At 40.6% G+C, this 15,382-nt stretch overlaps 1 protein-coding gene across 1 annotated transcript in view; it reads right to left on the bottom strand.

Annotated features, from left to right (window-relative positions):
- Nucleotides 1–15,382, bottom strand: part of VIRMA (vir like m6A methyltransferase associated) — a gene marked incomplete at both ends in the record, with an annotated part of 55,921 nt that overhangs the window by 36,628 nt on the left and 3,911 nt on the right. Inside the window, 4 exons of the mRNA XM_084230131.1 lie at nt 3,423–3,591; nt 5,617–5,665; nt 6,041–6,127; nt 8,544–8,659. Coding sequence (XP_084086257.1) covers nt 3,423–3,591; nt 5,617–5,665; nt 6,041–6,127; nt 8,544–8,659 — 421 coding nt within the window. The remainder of the gene's footprint in view (nt 1–3,422; nt 3,592–5,616; nt 5,666–6,040; nt 6,128–8,543; nt 8,660–15,382) is intronic.

The raw sequence follows: 15,382 nt of genomic DNA, 5'->3' as shown, positions 1-15,382 counted from the left end.
TAGAGTTTTATTAGAGACAGAAAAAGAGAATTCATATTATTAAAGCACAGTAAAATTAATGCATGACAAAAATGCTTATTATTTGATTCAGAATTTTTTAATAAGCTTTTCCTTACTGACATCTAACAAATTTTGCTAATTAATCTATACTGAAAAAGTTAGAATTTCTAACTTCCCACATATTAAAATATAATGTAAACACACCTAGGCATTATCCAAGAGAAATAAAGTTTTATTTTCCTGCAGGAAGATGTATGTAAATGCTCGTAACAGTTTTACTGGTCACAGTAAAAAAACTAGGAATTACCTATATGTCCTTCAATGGTTTAATGGTTAAATAAATCATTATACTATGTGATACTACTCAGCAATTTAAAAAAATGAACTACTGATGCAACAAAGTGAATGAACCTCAAAGAAACTGAATGAAAGGAAGAAGCAAGTTTTAAAAAGGTACCTACTGCATGATTCCATTTATGTAATATTCATGAAATAATATAATTATAGAGAAGGCCAACATTAGGGATGGATGTGGTTACACAGGAGTAACACCAAGAATCTTGTGACGGTACAACAAAGTATCTTGGTTGTAGTAGTGGTTATGCAAGGATATCCATGATGTAAAATTACTGACAGCTACCTACACACACACACACAAGTACATGTATAGCTGATGAAATCTAAACAAGATCTATAGATGATACCACTACCAGCTTTCTTGTTTTGACTCTGGTCTACAGGTTGTAAAGATGCTAGTAACTGAGAAGCTGAGAAAAGGACTTCCCTGTACATTTCTTTGCAATCTCCTGAAAATCTACAATTATTTCAAAATAAAAATATAATGTACAAGTGTCGATTTTAATACAAGTCAGTAAATTTAGCAAATTTTTTGATTAGCCAACATATATGCAGGCACTATAAAGAGAACAGGGACACAAATATAAGTAAAACATACTCCCACAAGGAGTTCAGAGTCATTAAAAAAAAAAAAAAAAAAAGACAAATGAGCACAGAAAAATGAAAAGGGAAATAAAAAAGGTAAAAGATTAAATATGCTTAGGGCCTCCCCGGTGGTGCAGCGGTTGAGCGCTGGGTTGCAAAGCTGCCCACAGCCTCTGCAGCGCCGGTTCGATCCCCGGCTGCTCCCGGGCCACCGGAGGAGGGTCCCACATGGCGCGCAGACCTCTCCTGCCGCCCGCTGCTCCCCTCAGCAGTGTACTTCAGTCTGCCTGCTCTGCTCCCTGCTCTGGCTCTGGTGAATTCTCTCACCCTCCCGCGCTTCTGACTGTACCCAGTGCTTGTATAAATAAATTAGTAAATCTTAAAAAAAAAAAAGATTAAATATGCTTAGTAGGTAAGATATCAGAGATGAAAATACAGTGTTTAACCATCAGAGACAAAGAGTTCACACCATACCATTGTATCAGGACTCAGAAAAACAAAGTTCATTTTATTTGTGCCCCAAAACTGCTCATTATATGATCTATTCAAAAAGACTAGAAACAGGGCCTCCTCGGTTACACAGTCAGTTGAACACAATGCTGTGAAGATGTCTGCAGCCTCTGCAATGCAGGTTCAATTCCCGACTGGCCAAGAAGAGACTCACATGGTATGGCAGCCCTCTCCTGTCTTGCCCGCTGCTCCCTTCAGCAGTGTATTTCAGTAGATCTGCCTGTTCTGCTCCCAGCTCTGTCTCTGATGAATCCTCTCACCCTCCCACGCCTCTGGTCTGTACTCCAGCTACTGTATAAATAAAATAAAATCTTTAAAAAAAAAAAGACTAGAAACAACAAATGTTGGCAAGGAGGTGGAGAAAAAGGAACCCTCATATACCGTTAGTAGAATATAAATTGTTAAAAAAAGACTAGAGGCAACAAATGTTGGCAAGGAGGTAGAGAAAAAGGGACCCTCATATACTGTTAGTAGGAATATAAATTGTTAGAGTCTTTATGGAAAATGGTACAGAGAGTCCACAAAAAAATAAAGACGGAAACACCATAAGATGCACAATAATAGTCCTAAATATTTACTCAAAAAATATGAAAACACTAATATGAAAAGATTTATGCATGCCTATGTTTACAGCAGCATTAGTCATAATATCCAAGACATGGAAACTACCTAAATGATGACTGAAAGCTGAATGGATGAAGAAATTGTGGTATTCATAGTCAGTAAGATACTGCTCAGCTGTTTAAAAAGATGAAATAGTACATTTTGGGACAAAATGAATGGATCTGGAAGTGATTATGCTAAGTGAAATTGAGTCAGAAAATGAAAGACAATTTATGGATAGTTTCGCTCATTTAGGGAATACAGATAACCAAAGAAAACAAACTGGCAAAACACAACAAAAATAACTCTTAGACTGTGAAAAATACAGTGTTTACCAGAGGGGTGGGGGAAAAGAAGAGAGAGTAAGGGAGGTAACACGATCAAGTGTACTGACACTGGAACTCTGGTAGAGGGAGAGTGAAGCATGTGCACATGTTGAGGTATGAAGCTGTACTCCCAAAATTATAGTTTTGTAAATGAATAGTAAATCAATAAAATTTGAAGGGGGGAAAAAAAAGCAAAATAATTTCCCTAGTCACCTCAATTATAATTTCAAAATGTATTCCTAAAAGCCCTTATTTCAACAGCCTTCAGTCAGAAATACCGCAGTGAGAAAAGACCCTAGAACACATGGATCCTGTCTTATAAGAACAGTCACTGAAGGGCATCGCTGGTGGCACAGGCGGTTGAGAGCAGCACTGTGAAGCTGTCCGCAGCCCCTGCAGAGCGGGTTCAATCTCGGCCAGCCAGCGAGATACCCATATGGCATGGCAGACCTCTCCTGTCTGTCCCACTGCTCCCCTCAGCAGTGTATTTCAGTCAGTCTGCCTGTTCTGTTCCCTGCTCTGTTTCTGGTGAATCCTCTCACCCTCTCACACATCTGGCCTGTACCCTGGTTCTTGTATGCATGAATAAACAAATCTCAAAAAAAAAGAACACTCACTGAAGTTTACTGAAGTGTTTTTCTTATCTTCACTTAACAGCTAAAGGTTCTCAAACAAATGCCATTAACATGAGTATTTTAAGTACAAATCAAACTCATTTCCTATTTATTCTTTCAAAGATAAATTTGATAGTAAACCACAGACAACCACTGGATTACATTATCATTTACATATTTTAAATTAAAAAATACCCTTAGGTCAATTAAAAAGCATTCTATTCTAGGAAGTGGCAGGAGAAAATAAAATGTAAACACTTCATCAATATAAAAAGAAATCATAGGAAAGCCATGGGGTGAAAAAAAAAATGAAACTCCATGGGCAAGAACCAGGAGACGGGCAGATCATAAGGTTCAGAAGGTAGAAGGACTATAGAGTAGACTTTTCCACTATAATAAACAACAAAGGCAAATTTAAAATTCTTACCATGTTTTGGATTCCTTTTCAAATTCGGTTGTGGTTGCGGAGGTGGTGGAGGTGGAGGTGGTGGTGGTGGAGACTCTCTGTCATGACTTATCACTCTATCCACTGATCCATATATTGCCAGGGTCAGACAATTATACCAGCCTCTTAATACCAAACCATCAGTATTCACCTATTTGTTAGAGGAAAAAAATCTTTCAAATAAATGTTTTAATATGCCAGAAGTAAACTGATAACAAATTACTTGTGGTTCATGTAAGGTATTTCAAAATAGGCTGAAAATGTAAAAGTCAATGTTGGTGGAAAGTCACCCAAAGACATAGTTTCTATATGGACCTCCAGAGTTACTATACCTAGCCTGACTCAATACTTTATCCATCCAGTTCTATACTTTATGTCAACCCTCTTATAAAGCACAACTAAGAGAAATGAGAATGAAATTAAGTGGGAGCTACTGCCAAGTAATAAAATGTTATCGGGGGCCTCCCCGGTTGCGCAGCAGTTGAGCGCTGGCGCCGGTTTGATCCCCAGCCACTGGGCGAGGGTCCCAAATGGCATGTAGACCTCTCTTGTCGCCCGCTGCTCCCCTCAGCAGTGTACTTGGTCCTTCTGCCTGCTCTGCTCCCCACTCTGACTCTGGTGTATTCTCTCACCCTCCCGAGCTTCTGACTGTATCCAGTGCTTGTATGTATGTATGTATGTATGTATGTATGTATGTATGTATAAATAAATAAACAAACAAATAAATAAATAAACAAACAAACAAACAAATAAATAAAAGAAATAAATTGTTATCAGGGCTACAGAGGTACACAAAAGTACACATTGTGACCAATCTCAAGAATTATATTGTCCCTAAGAATGTACATCATTCTGGCATATCTAAACTCATATATTCAGGTATGTTATATACCTATATTTTACCTGAAATGTAAGGGTAACCAAAAGCACAAAAAATTGGTTTTTTGTTTGTTTATATTTAAAGAGTGGGTTTATTAGGAAAGGGGCCAGAAGAATAAAGGACACTTGCACAGGCATAAGCGGGCAGGAAGAGTTGCCACGAAAGAAATTATTTTTGCAAAGAAACTTTCTCCTAAAAAGATGAAAGACTTTATGAATGGCATTAATCCTCAATACTTCCTTATATATAAAAACTTTTTTCCAGAATTTATCTACATTAATCACTATATCTTCACAGAAACTATGATAGAGCCTGAATATCAATAGAAGAACCTGGATTAGAAACCAAAGCCCTTGGACTTCTGAGTTCCACTTCCACTCTATAATGAAATAGAAATGAAGTAATAATAGGGTTCCTTCAAGAGGCACAATAAGGAAGGATCACATTCCTCCCCTTTTAACTCTAGCAAACTCTAGGGAAGGGAAACTGGAGACCAGAACACACAAAAACCATGCCCAGGGATTGATATGATAAGACTCTTAACAGAAGTACCATTGGAAGGAAGATAAAAGAGGCAAGATAATTTTTAGTCTAAACAGGACAAGGAGGATTAAATATTTGTCACTCTTCCATCCCACCTCCTTCCCCCCCTCAAAAAACAAAACAGGAGGTTAAGAAATCTCATTCAGACACAATTTTTGCATTTCAGATCTTTCATAATTTGGACCTTAGACATCTAGAATGGCAATTGTTTTATTGAGAAAAAAAGCATACTTCTGATACAAAAAGAAACTTGAAATGATTTTTAAAAAAACCTTTAATAAAGGCACAGTGATGTCTAATAATAACTTACCTGTGTTCTCCTGAACTTGCCGAATTGTTTTATCGAGAAAAAAAGCATACTTCTGATACAAAAAGAAACTTGAAATGATTTTTAAAAAAACCTTTAATAAAGGCACAGTGATGTCTAATAATAACTTACCTGTGTTCTCCTGAACTTGCCCATGAAAAGGAAAAAAGGTTAAGCACAGATGCTTCTCTCTTGATGATTCCCATATAAAATAATGGGTAAAAAGACTTTATAGATAGAGAATGACATTACCATGTCTTTGCACCATCTTAAAATAGTTTCTGGATACCAAAGGAATCAGACAAGAAATGATGACATCCTGAAGCACCAGAACCATATAACTGATATTCTACATCATTGGTTTATTTGTTTATTTGTACCCAAAACACTAAATAGAGGTAAAAAGAAACAGTAGTAACAACTTAAAAACTGATTTCCACAATTACCTTTGAGTTGGGTCTAAAAATGATGGACGTATTCTCATCATATTCAAGGCTGCCAAAAGAGCAGGAATAAAAAGGTTCAAACACTGAATATCAGAGGTCAAAAAGCCCTTTTCTGAGTTAATATAGTTTAATAAAATCAAATCGTAGATTTTCGTTCAGATCAACAACAAAAAAATGAGTTTAATTTACTGTCCCCACCCAAATGTTACCAAGACAGGTATAAAACAAACTGTCCAGAGATTCTAATTGGTTAATTAAATATAGTAATCTATAAGATATTATGTTTTTTAAAGCACCCTAAGTAATTCTAATGTATAGACAAAGTAGAGAACCATTACGTTATCCTGTTATTCTAGCTGAAAACTAAAAAGGTTTTGCTTACTAATGCATGAGTTTCTGGAAAAATTGTGTAGTAGGTACATACCTTCCCAACCTATCGAAAACTGGGGCACTTGGTTTGCTTACATTGTTAAAGAATAAGTCTAATTGAAATGTGTGTGGCGAAGTCTCCCTGTGAATGAGACAAAGTTGAAATGTCAATCTTTGCAAAAATCAATTGCTAAATTAAAACATGAAACAAAGTGAATAGAAATTTTTTTTTTTAATAGAGGCATGTTTTTATTTATTTATTTGTTTGTTTTGTTTATACAAGCACTGGGTACAGTCAGAAGTGCGGGAGGGTGAGCGAATTCACCAGAGCCAGAAGGGAGAGCAGAGCAGGCAGACTGAAGAAGTACACTGCTGAGGGGAGCAGCGGGCGGCAGGAGAGGTCTGCGCGCCATGTGGGACCCTCGTCCAGCGGCCGGGGATTGAACCGGCACTGCAGAGGCTGAGGACAGCTTTACAGTGTGGCACTCAACTGCCTGCGCCACCAGGGAGGCCCGTGAATAGAAATTTAAGAGCAATTTTAGAATCAAGATACAATATTCCTAAGACTTAAGTAACAAAATTATAGTTAATTGTAGTATTTTCTTTAATTTTATTCACACATAATTCTCAAGTAGCCACCTTTTCACTCTGAGTTTTACTGAAAAGCAAATATTAATCATGAAATATCCTGCCCCTGCTACTTGGATCATTCTGAAAAACATTCTAAACATTTAAATCATTGATGTGTTTTAAAGGAAAATATTAATCAATTGTGACATCTGATTTTATAATTTTTTCTATTATTTTCTTTTACTATCAAGGAGAATTGAGTTAACTAAATTTGATTTCAACTTAATCAACAAGATTGTAATAATTTTAGCAACCAGAGCCCTAAATTGTGACTTAGAGCTGTATAGCAGCAATTCACATAAATATTTCGATTTTGTGCATTTTTACAGTTAAGAGTAAATCTTACTTAATTTGCACTGGAATGAAATCTCACTACACTTGATATATATTTCACCTTTAGCTAATTTCTTTAGGCTCAACCAAATCTTGATTTGTGACACCATATGCTCGGTTATTTACAAAAATTCCAAGTGATATCAAGTACAATGTCCAGAAAACTATAAAAGAGGTTTGCTAACTCAGACACTGCTAGAAGTGCAAACAGTTACATTTTCAAAGGCAATATGGCAATAAAATTCCAGAGATTGAGAAAATGTTCACATCATCAGATGTAGAAATATTTTTTCTATGTAAACACTGATATGCAAACAAAAAAATTTCTCTAAGAGGATGTTCATCATATTATTAATTGTAATTCGAAAACTAAAAAGCATGCATACAAAAGCTGGGGTGTAGGACAGATATGCGCGGTGTGAGAGGATTCACCAGAGACAGAGTTGGGTACAGAACAGGCAGACTGACTGAAATACACTGCTGAAGGGAGCAGTGGATGAGACAGTAAAGATCTGCTGCACTATGAAGCTGTCCGCGGCCTCTGCAGCGCGTGTTTGATCCCTGCCGGCCTGCGAGGATCCAACGTGGCGCAGCAGACCTCCTGTTGCTCCTGCTGCTCCCCTCAGCAGTGTATTTCAGTCAGTCTGCCTGTTCTGTTCCCCACTCTGTCTCTGGTGAATCCACTCACCCCCAGCATCTCTGGCCTGTACCCCAGCTCCTGTATGCATAAATAAATAAATCTTTTAAAAAAAAGAAATTAATAGTATAGGGCCTCCCCAGTTGCGCAGCGGGTTAAGCACAGTGCTGTGAAACTGTCCACAGCCTCTGCAGCGCAAGTTCGATTCCCATCCAGCCAGGGAGAAACCCACAGGGCGTGGCAGACCTCTCCTGTCTCCCCCGCTGCTCCCCTCAGCAGTGTTCTTGGTTCATCTGACTGTTCTGCTCCCTGCTCTGTCTCTAATGAATTCTCTCACCCTGCCGCGACTCTTGTACAAATAAATATATCTTTAAAAAAAAACTTATACTATAACACATTAGAAAATATGATAACAACAGATATCATTTCTAAATATTCAGACATTCTTACTTATTTCAAAGGAGGAAGCCAGATTAAAAATACTCCTACTAGATGTTGCCACTCTAGAATATTGTGGAAAGCAGAAAACTATCGCCATCAATTACAATGTAACAGAACATAACCATAAATGAGTGACATTTTAATTTATTTTTTAACAAACAAAATAGGGGCCTCCCTGGTGGCTCAGGGGCTAAAGACCACACCATCAAGCTATCTCTTACCACTGCAGAATGAGTTCAAGCCCCAGGTAGCCAGGTAGCTTCCCACATGGCGCAGTAGACCTCTCCTGCCTCACCAGCAGCTCCCCTCAGCAGTGTATTTCAGTTGATGTGCCTGTTCTGCTCCCCACTCTGTCTCCAGTGAATCCTCTCACCACCCCCACAACTCTGGCTTACACCCCACTTCTTGTATAGATACATAAATCTTTTTTTTAAAAAGGTAACTTAATTTTTGTACATAAGAATGTTTCTAGAAAACTCTTTACCCAAGAATACTTTTGAAAAGGAAGTTGACTCACCCATAAGCTCTGTTGTCTGGCAGGCTGCTATGGGCCCTTACTCCTGGGGGTATGACTCGAACTTCATTGATATACACCACGCATGGAAAACGGACCACATCTATATGAGAACTTTGCTTTAAGGGGGAGGGAAGGGGAAGAGAGAGACATACTGTAAGCAAAACACTATTCAAAATTTATTCATCTTCAGTTTAATTCATTTTATTCAGAAAATCACAATCTTAAAATAAATTAAACATCATTAAAGGAGTGTTATCAGGGCTTCCCTGGTGGCGCAAGGGGTTAAGATGCAACCTATAAAGCTACCTGCAGCCACTGCAGCACGAGTTTGATCCCTGGCCAGGGAGCTACCCACGTGGCACAGCAGACCTCTCCTGCCTCACCCACTGCTTCCCTCAGCAGTGTATTTCAGTCAGTCTACCTGTTCTGTTCCCCACTCTGTCTCTGGTGAATCCTCTCATCCCCCACACCTCTGACCTGTACCCCAGTTCTTGTATGCATAAAAATAAATAAATCTTTTTTTTTTATTTAAAGTCTTTTTTTTTTTTTTTTAAGATTTGTTTATTTATTTATTTATACAAGCACTGGGTGCAGTCAGAAGCACGGGAGGGTGAGAGAATTCACCAGAGCCAGAGCAGGGAGCAGAGCAGGCAGAAGGACCGAAGTACACTGCTGAGGGGAGCAGCTGGCAGCAGGAGAGGTCTGCGCACCATGTGGGACCCTCCTCCGGTGACCAGGGAACAGCCGGGGATCAAACCGGCACTGCAGAGGCTGCGGGCAGCTTCGCAACCCAGCGCTCAACTGCTGCGCCACCGGGGAGGCCCTAAATAAATCTTTTTTTTTTTTTTTAAATAGAGGCATGTTTATTTATTTATTTGTTTGTTTGTTTGTTTGTTCTGTTTACACATGCACTGGGTACAGTCAGAAGTGCGGGAGGGTGAGAGAATTCACCAGAGCCAGAGCGGGGAGCAGAGCAGGCAGAAGGACCGAAGTACATTGCTGAGGGGAGCAGCGGGCGGCAGGAGAGGTCTGCGCGCCATGTGGGACCCTCCTCCGGTGGCCGGGGAGCAGCCAGGGATCGAACCGGCACCGCGGAGGCCGCGGGCAGCTTCGCAACCCAGCGCTCAACCGCTGCGCCACCGGGGAGGCCCAATAAATCTTTTTTTTAAAAAAAGAGTTATCATATGATTTACAGTGGTGTATAAATTAATCTTTTAAAAATAGGGGGCCTGGGCCTCCCTGGTAGCGCAAAGGGTTAAGTCTCAGCATTATGACGATATCTCCAGTCACTGCGGCATGAGTTCAATCGCTGGCCAGGGAGCTCACCCACATGGCACAGCAGACCTCTCCTGCCTTACCCCGCTGCTCCCCTAAACAGTGTATTTCAATCACCCCGCCTGCTCTGCTCTCTGGTGAATCCTCTTATCCCCCGACACACACACCTCTGGCTACACCCCAGTTCTTGTATGCATAGATAAATAAATCTTTTTTAAAAAGAACATCATGGCCTCCCCGGTGGCGCAACGGGTTAAGCACAGCGCTGTGGAGCTGTCCACAGCCTCTGCAGCGCCGGTTCCGCCCCTGGCCCCCAGAGAGGGTCCCACATGGCGCAACAGACCTGTCCTGCTGCGCCCAATGCTCCCCTCAGCAGTGTATTTCGGTCCATCTGCCAGTTCTGTTCCCCGCTCTGGCACTGGAGAATTCTCTCACCCTCCCGTGCTTCTGACTGTACCCAGTGCTTGTAAAAATAAATAAATAGGGCCTCCCCGGTGGCGCAGCGGTTGAGCGCTGGGTTGCGAAGCTGCCCGCAGCCTCTGCGGCGCTGGTTCGATCCCCGGCTGCTCCCCGGCCACCGCTGGAGGGTCCCGCATGGCGCGCAGACCTCTCCTGCCGCCCGCTGCTCCCCTCAGCAGTGTACTTCGGTCCTTCTGCCTGCTCTACTCCCTGCTCTGGCTCTGGTGAATTCTCTCACCCTCCCGCGCTTCTGACTGTACCCAGTGCTTGTATAAACAAAAAAAAAAAAAATAAAAATAAAAAAATAAATAAATAAATAAATAAATAAATAAATCTTTAAAAAAAAATCATTACTAGCAATCTTCCAACACCCATTTTCCATTTCTACCTGGAAAAGTTTGAGCTGGGCACAAATGCGCTAAAGACTATACTCCCAGACTCCTAGGCAGCCAACATGCACATGTGATTACTAAATGCTAATCAGTGGGATGTAAGTGGAAATGATGTACATAATTCTCAGTTCATATCTTTACGATTCAGACTTCAGAAACTTCTACCTCTTATTCTAAAATTCTGCTGCCTTTCTAGAAGATCAATGTTATGGTGAGCTCTCTCCGATGATGCAGGACAGATCCAAAAGATGGCAGGGAAACAATACAGAGGAAGCTGGGTCTCTGACTTTATGGAACTGTCCTACTAGCTCGAGAATATTACAGCCAGATTATTAAAGTCCTATCTTATCTAACATGTTATTTTGACTTTTCTTACAGCAGCCAAATTGGAATCCTAATTATTACAAATATACCATTGGTATTCAACAAATACTACAATAAATTTACATAAATGAAAGCATTTTGCCTCACTCTTTGGTGCTATATTTCCTTCTTGTAAGGAATTCTTCTACTCAAGTCTCTGTATAGAAACTCCTTAGTTTACATGGTAATAAATTCTCATTGAAAACAAAAGCTTAAGGTCTCCCTGTTGGCACAAGGGGTTAAGACGCAACCTATGAAGCTAGCCGCAGCCACTGCAGCACAAGTTCGATCCCCGTCCAAGGAGCTACCCACACAGCGCAACAGACCTCTCCTGACTTGCCCACTGCTCCCCTCAGCAGTGTATTTCAGTAGATCTGCCTGTTCTGCTCCCCACTCGGTCTCTGGTGAATCCTTTCACACTTCCACACCTCTGGCCTGTACCCTAGCTCTTTTATGCATAAATAAATCAATCTAAAAAAAAAATCTTATAACAGAAGTTTATCAAGTCTATCCTCTTCCATCCTATCCACTAATAATTAATGAATGGTACTAGTAGTAGTTAGGCTATAAACACTAAGTAATGAACTCTTTTTATAAACTGTCCCTCAATATCTATTTTGTTTGTAAGTAGAAGAGTTTCTCAATGACTTGCTACCATTTTTGGTCTGTATTTATAAACATTTATTAAATGTCTCTTATATTCCAAGTTACGCTAGGTGTTAAGGATGCAAATGTTAGACATAATTTCTAGCTTTAGAGGCCTCCCTGGTGGCACAAGGGGTTAAGACGCAGCACTATAAAGCTATGCACAGTCACTGCAGCATGAGTTTGATCCCTGACCAGGGAGGTGACCCACATGGCCCTGCAAACCTCTCCTGTCTCACCACTGCTCCCTTCAGCAGTGTATTTCAGTCAGTCCGCATGTCCTGTTCTCCACTCTGTCTCTGGTAAATCCTCTCACTCTCCACACCTCTGGCCTATACCCCAGATAAAATGTTATAAACAGACTACACAGGATGTTATCAAAAGTCAGAAGGGTACTTACCTAACTCAAATTATGGGCAAATATTTGGGGGTGAGAGAAGAGTGCTGTGGAAGGTTTCCCAAAATTGGTACCAGAGTTAAGTAAGTCTTCAGGGAAAACAAAATCAGTGGAATTAAGAACTTTCCAGGAAAAGGGAAGAACAGGCACAAAACAAGAACTATGAAGGGCCAAGAAACTGCAAGTACAGTTCACCATGGCTAGAAGGTAAAAAGGGGGAGGGAAGTAAAACAACCTAACTAAGCACAATTATTAACAGAATTAAATGGAGTTGAAGATTTTCATATACCGCCAGACGTCAACTTCAAATCTTCAACTCTGTCTAGCACCTCTCTTAAGTCTCAAGCCACTATAGCCAACTGTTCCTTGGACAACTCCACTTGAACGTCTCTCCGGCACCATGAACTCAACAAGTCTAAAACTGAACTCTCATTATTAGCTATCACACCACTATCCCACACAATGGTCTGGTTCCTTCTTATTCTCTCTAACCTAAATTAATCACTCATCCAAAATATCAAGTTGTTGATTAAACCTCTAAATAGCTCTGAAATCTGTGTATTTCCTCCATCCCTGCAGCCACTTCTCTAGTTCCTCTAGTTTAAACAATATGTAGGAGAGCTGTGAGTCCTGTCACTCTACCCTTACTTCTTGAATGAGGACAGCTGGAACGGAAGAATGGAGCAGCTATTAAAAGACAGAGCTACTGGGCCAGAATGGGTCTTCTGCTTCACCAGGCCCTCTTGCTCACATTTCAGTTTCATTGCCCCTGAGGACATGTGTGTGCACATGTGTGTTTGCATGTGTGTGTGTGGGTGTCTCCTGTTTTTGCTCAGGTACCAGGCACTACCCTTTAGCTGGCTCCCACCTACAGCTCTTTCACCAACTTCAGCACTTCAGAGCAGGTGACACCATCCTGCTCTCTTCAGAAACTATGGCAGCTGCCATCTTGACCTTGCAGTGGATTCAGCTTGAAAGGTACATTTTGAACTTTGTTTCTGTCCTCCTCTTGCAGCTTTTTGGGTCCTGCTCAACCTCCTGCTTATACTTCTTGCCAGAGGTTGCCTTGGATTCGTTCTCCTGGCAGCTCTATTCTTGGGCCTTGGCTGCTCCAGTTTGAGCCCTGCCTGTTTGGTTGAATGTCTGCCCACGAAGGAACAGTTGATTTCAGATTTGAGCAGGAATGCATATTTTGAATTTTTACTGTTCCCCTACATCCCTACTCTTCCCTCTCTATTTGCTTTGAATCTCTCACTGATTAAAAATCTTCTGACATACCAAAGTTTGATTACACTTCTTTTATGCACACAGGCAGGCACAAACCCTTCAAATAGCTAATATAGGTTTTCACCCTTAATAATTTGGGATCCCTGGGCACCACTCATTATTGCCGCATATCACTCATGCACTCTCTCATTAGAGTAATAGCAGTAAGTTCCTGTTTTTTTTATGTTTCTTTCTCTCTCCCTCCAGTCCATTCTATTGCAGTGTAGTCTCTTTCTAGAACGTAAATGATCACTCCCTTGTTTCTTACTGTTTGCAGGCCAAATTCCTTGGTCTTATCGAAAAGTATTGTCTCTTCTTATTACCCCATATCAAGCCCTCAACTCAAGCTATTGTTTCTGCTCCCACACTCATTTGCCCCCAACACCTTTTCATGTCAACTTTCTCTGGAAAGCTGAATTAGATCAATTGAAAGAGGTGCCTTTCCCTTGGGTCCAAAACCTCTTATCAATTAAATTGTGATTGCTTCTGTTTTCTCTTCCAGTAGAGTGGCATTTCAAGAGAACCAAAACCAAAAATCTCGCTTTACTGTTAAGAGTGCAAAGCATATTCGTTTTAGGAATGAAAAACTTGTAATAGATGCTTAATAAAAGTTGATTGAGGGCCTCCCTGGTGGCGCAAGGGGTTAAAGCACCACGCTATGAAGCAATCCGAAGCCTCAGCAGCAAGCTCACCAGGGAGCAACCCACATGGTGAGACAGAAGTCTCCTGTCTTGTCCGCTGCTCCCCTCAGCAGTGTATTTCAGTCAGTCTGCCTGTTCTGTTACCCACTCTGTCTCTGGTGAATCCTCTTACCCCTTGCATCTCTGGCCTGCACTCCAGCTCTTGTATGCATAAATAAATAAATCTTTTAAAAAAAATTTTTGATTGAACTGTATTTTCAGAGAGTTAAACATAATACTATGAAAGTGGGGCTTAAGGAATATATAAACCTAGGAAGCAAAACTGATCATTGGAAATCAAGACTAAGAAAGTAATAGGAATAAAAAGAATAGACCGGTCAGATTCCAGGACACTAAGCCACATTTATCTTGAGATGCAAGAGATCTTTGGGCCTCGCTGGTGATGCACGGGGTTAAGTCTCAGCACTATGAAGCTATCAGCTGCCGCTGTAACAAGAGTTCAATCCCTGGCCAAGGAGCTAACCCACATGGTGCAGCAGACCTCTCCTGTCTTGCCTGCTGCTCCCCTCAGCAGTGTGTTTCGGTCAGTCTGCTTGTTCTGTTCCCCACTCTGACTCTGGTGAATCCTCTCACTGCCTATATTCCAGTTCTTAAATGCATAAATAAATCTTAAAAGAAAAAAGAAAAAAAAGAAGGGCCTCCCTGAGGGTGCAAGGGGTTAAGCACAGCACTATGAAGCTATCCTCAGCCTCTGCAGCATGAGTTCTATCCCTGGCTGGCCCGTGAGCTACTCACATGGCACAGCAGACCTCTCCTGACTCGCCCGCCCGCTGCTCCCCTCAGCAGTGTATTTCAGTTACTCTGCCTGTTCTGTTCCTGATGGTCTCTGGTGAATCCTCTCACCCTCCACACCTCTGGCCTGTACCCCAGTTCTTGTATGCATAAACAAGTAAGTCTTTAAAAAAAAAAAAGAAAAGAATATCACATCACTACAAAAAGTCACAAACCTAAATAAATAGAATTCAACATATAACACACTTAAACATTATACAGTCAATAAAATGATATTAAATAAAATATTTAGGGAAGGAAAAGTATGATCAGGGAGGGGAGACAGACTTACTTTTTACTGTATACACTTTTGTACTTTTTGAATTTGTACCTCATACATGTTTTACCTAATCAAAAAAAAAAAGATAATGTTTAAAAATGAAACATAATTTTTAAATGGTATATAAATGTACTTCCCAATTTATAAAGATGTACAAGACATTGTTAGGTGAGAAAATAAATCACAAAACAGTATGGGTATATTTGTGTGGTGATGAGTGTATACATTCAAACATATATAGATATGTACTAAAGGATTTTTTCCCAGAGGTGTGGGGGTGTGAGAGGATT

Source organism: Talpa europaea, assembly GCF_964194135.1.
Source record: "Talpa europaea genome assembly, chromosome: 3".
In the NCBI taxonomy this organism is placed as follows: Eukaryota; Metazoa; Chordata; class Mammalia; order Eulipotyphla; family Talpidae; genus Talpa; species Talpa europaea.
This window is presented reverse-complemented; position numbering and strand designations above follow the sequence as displayed.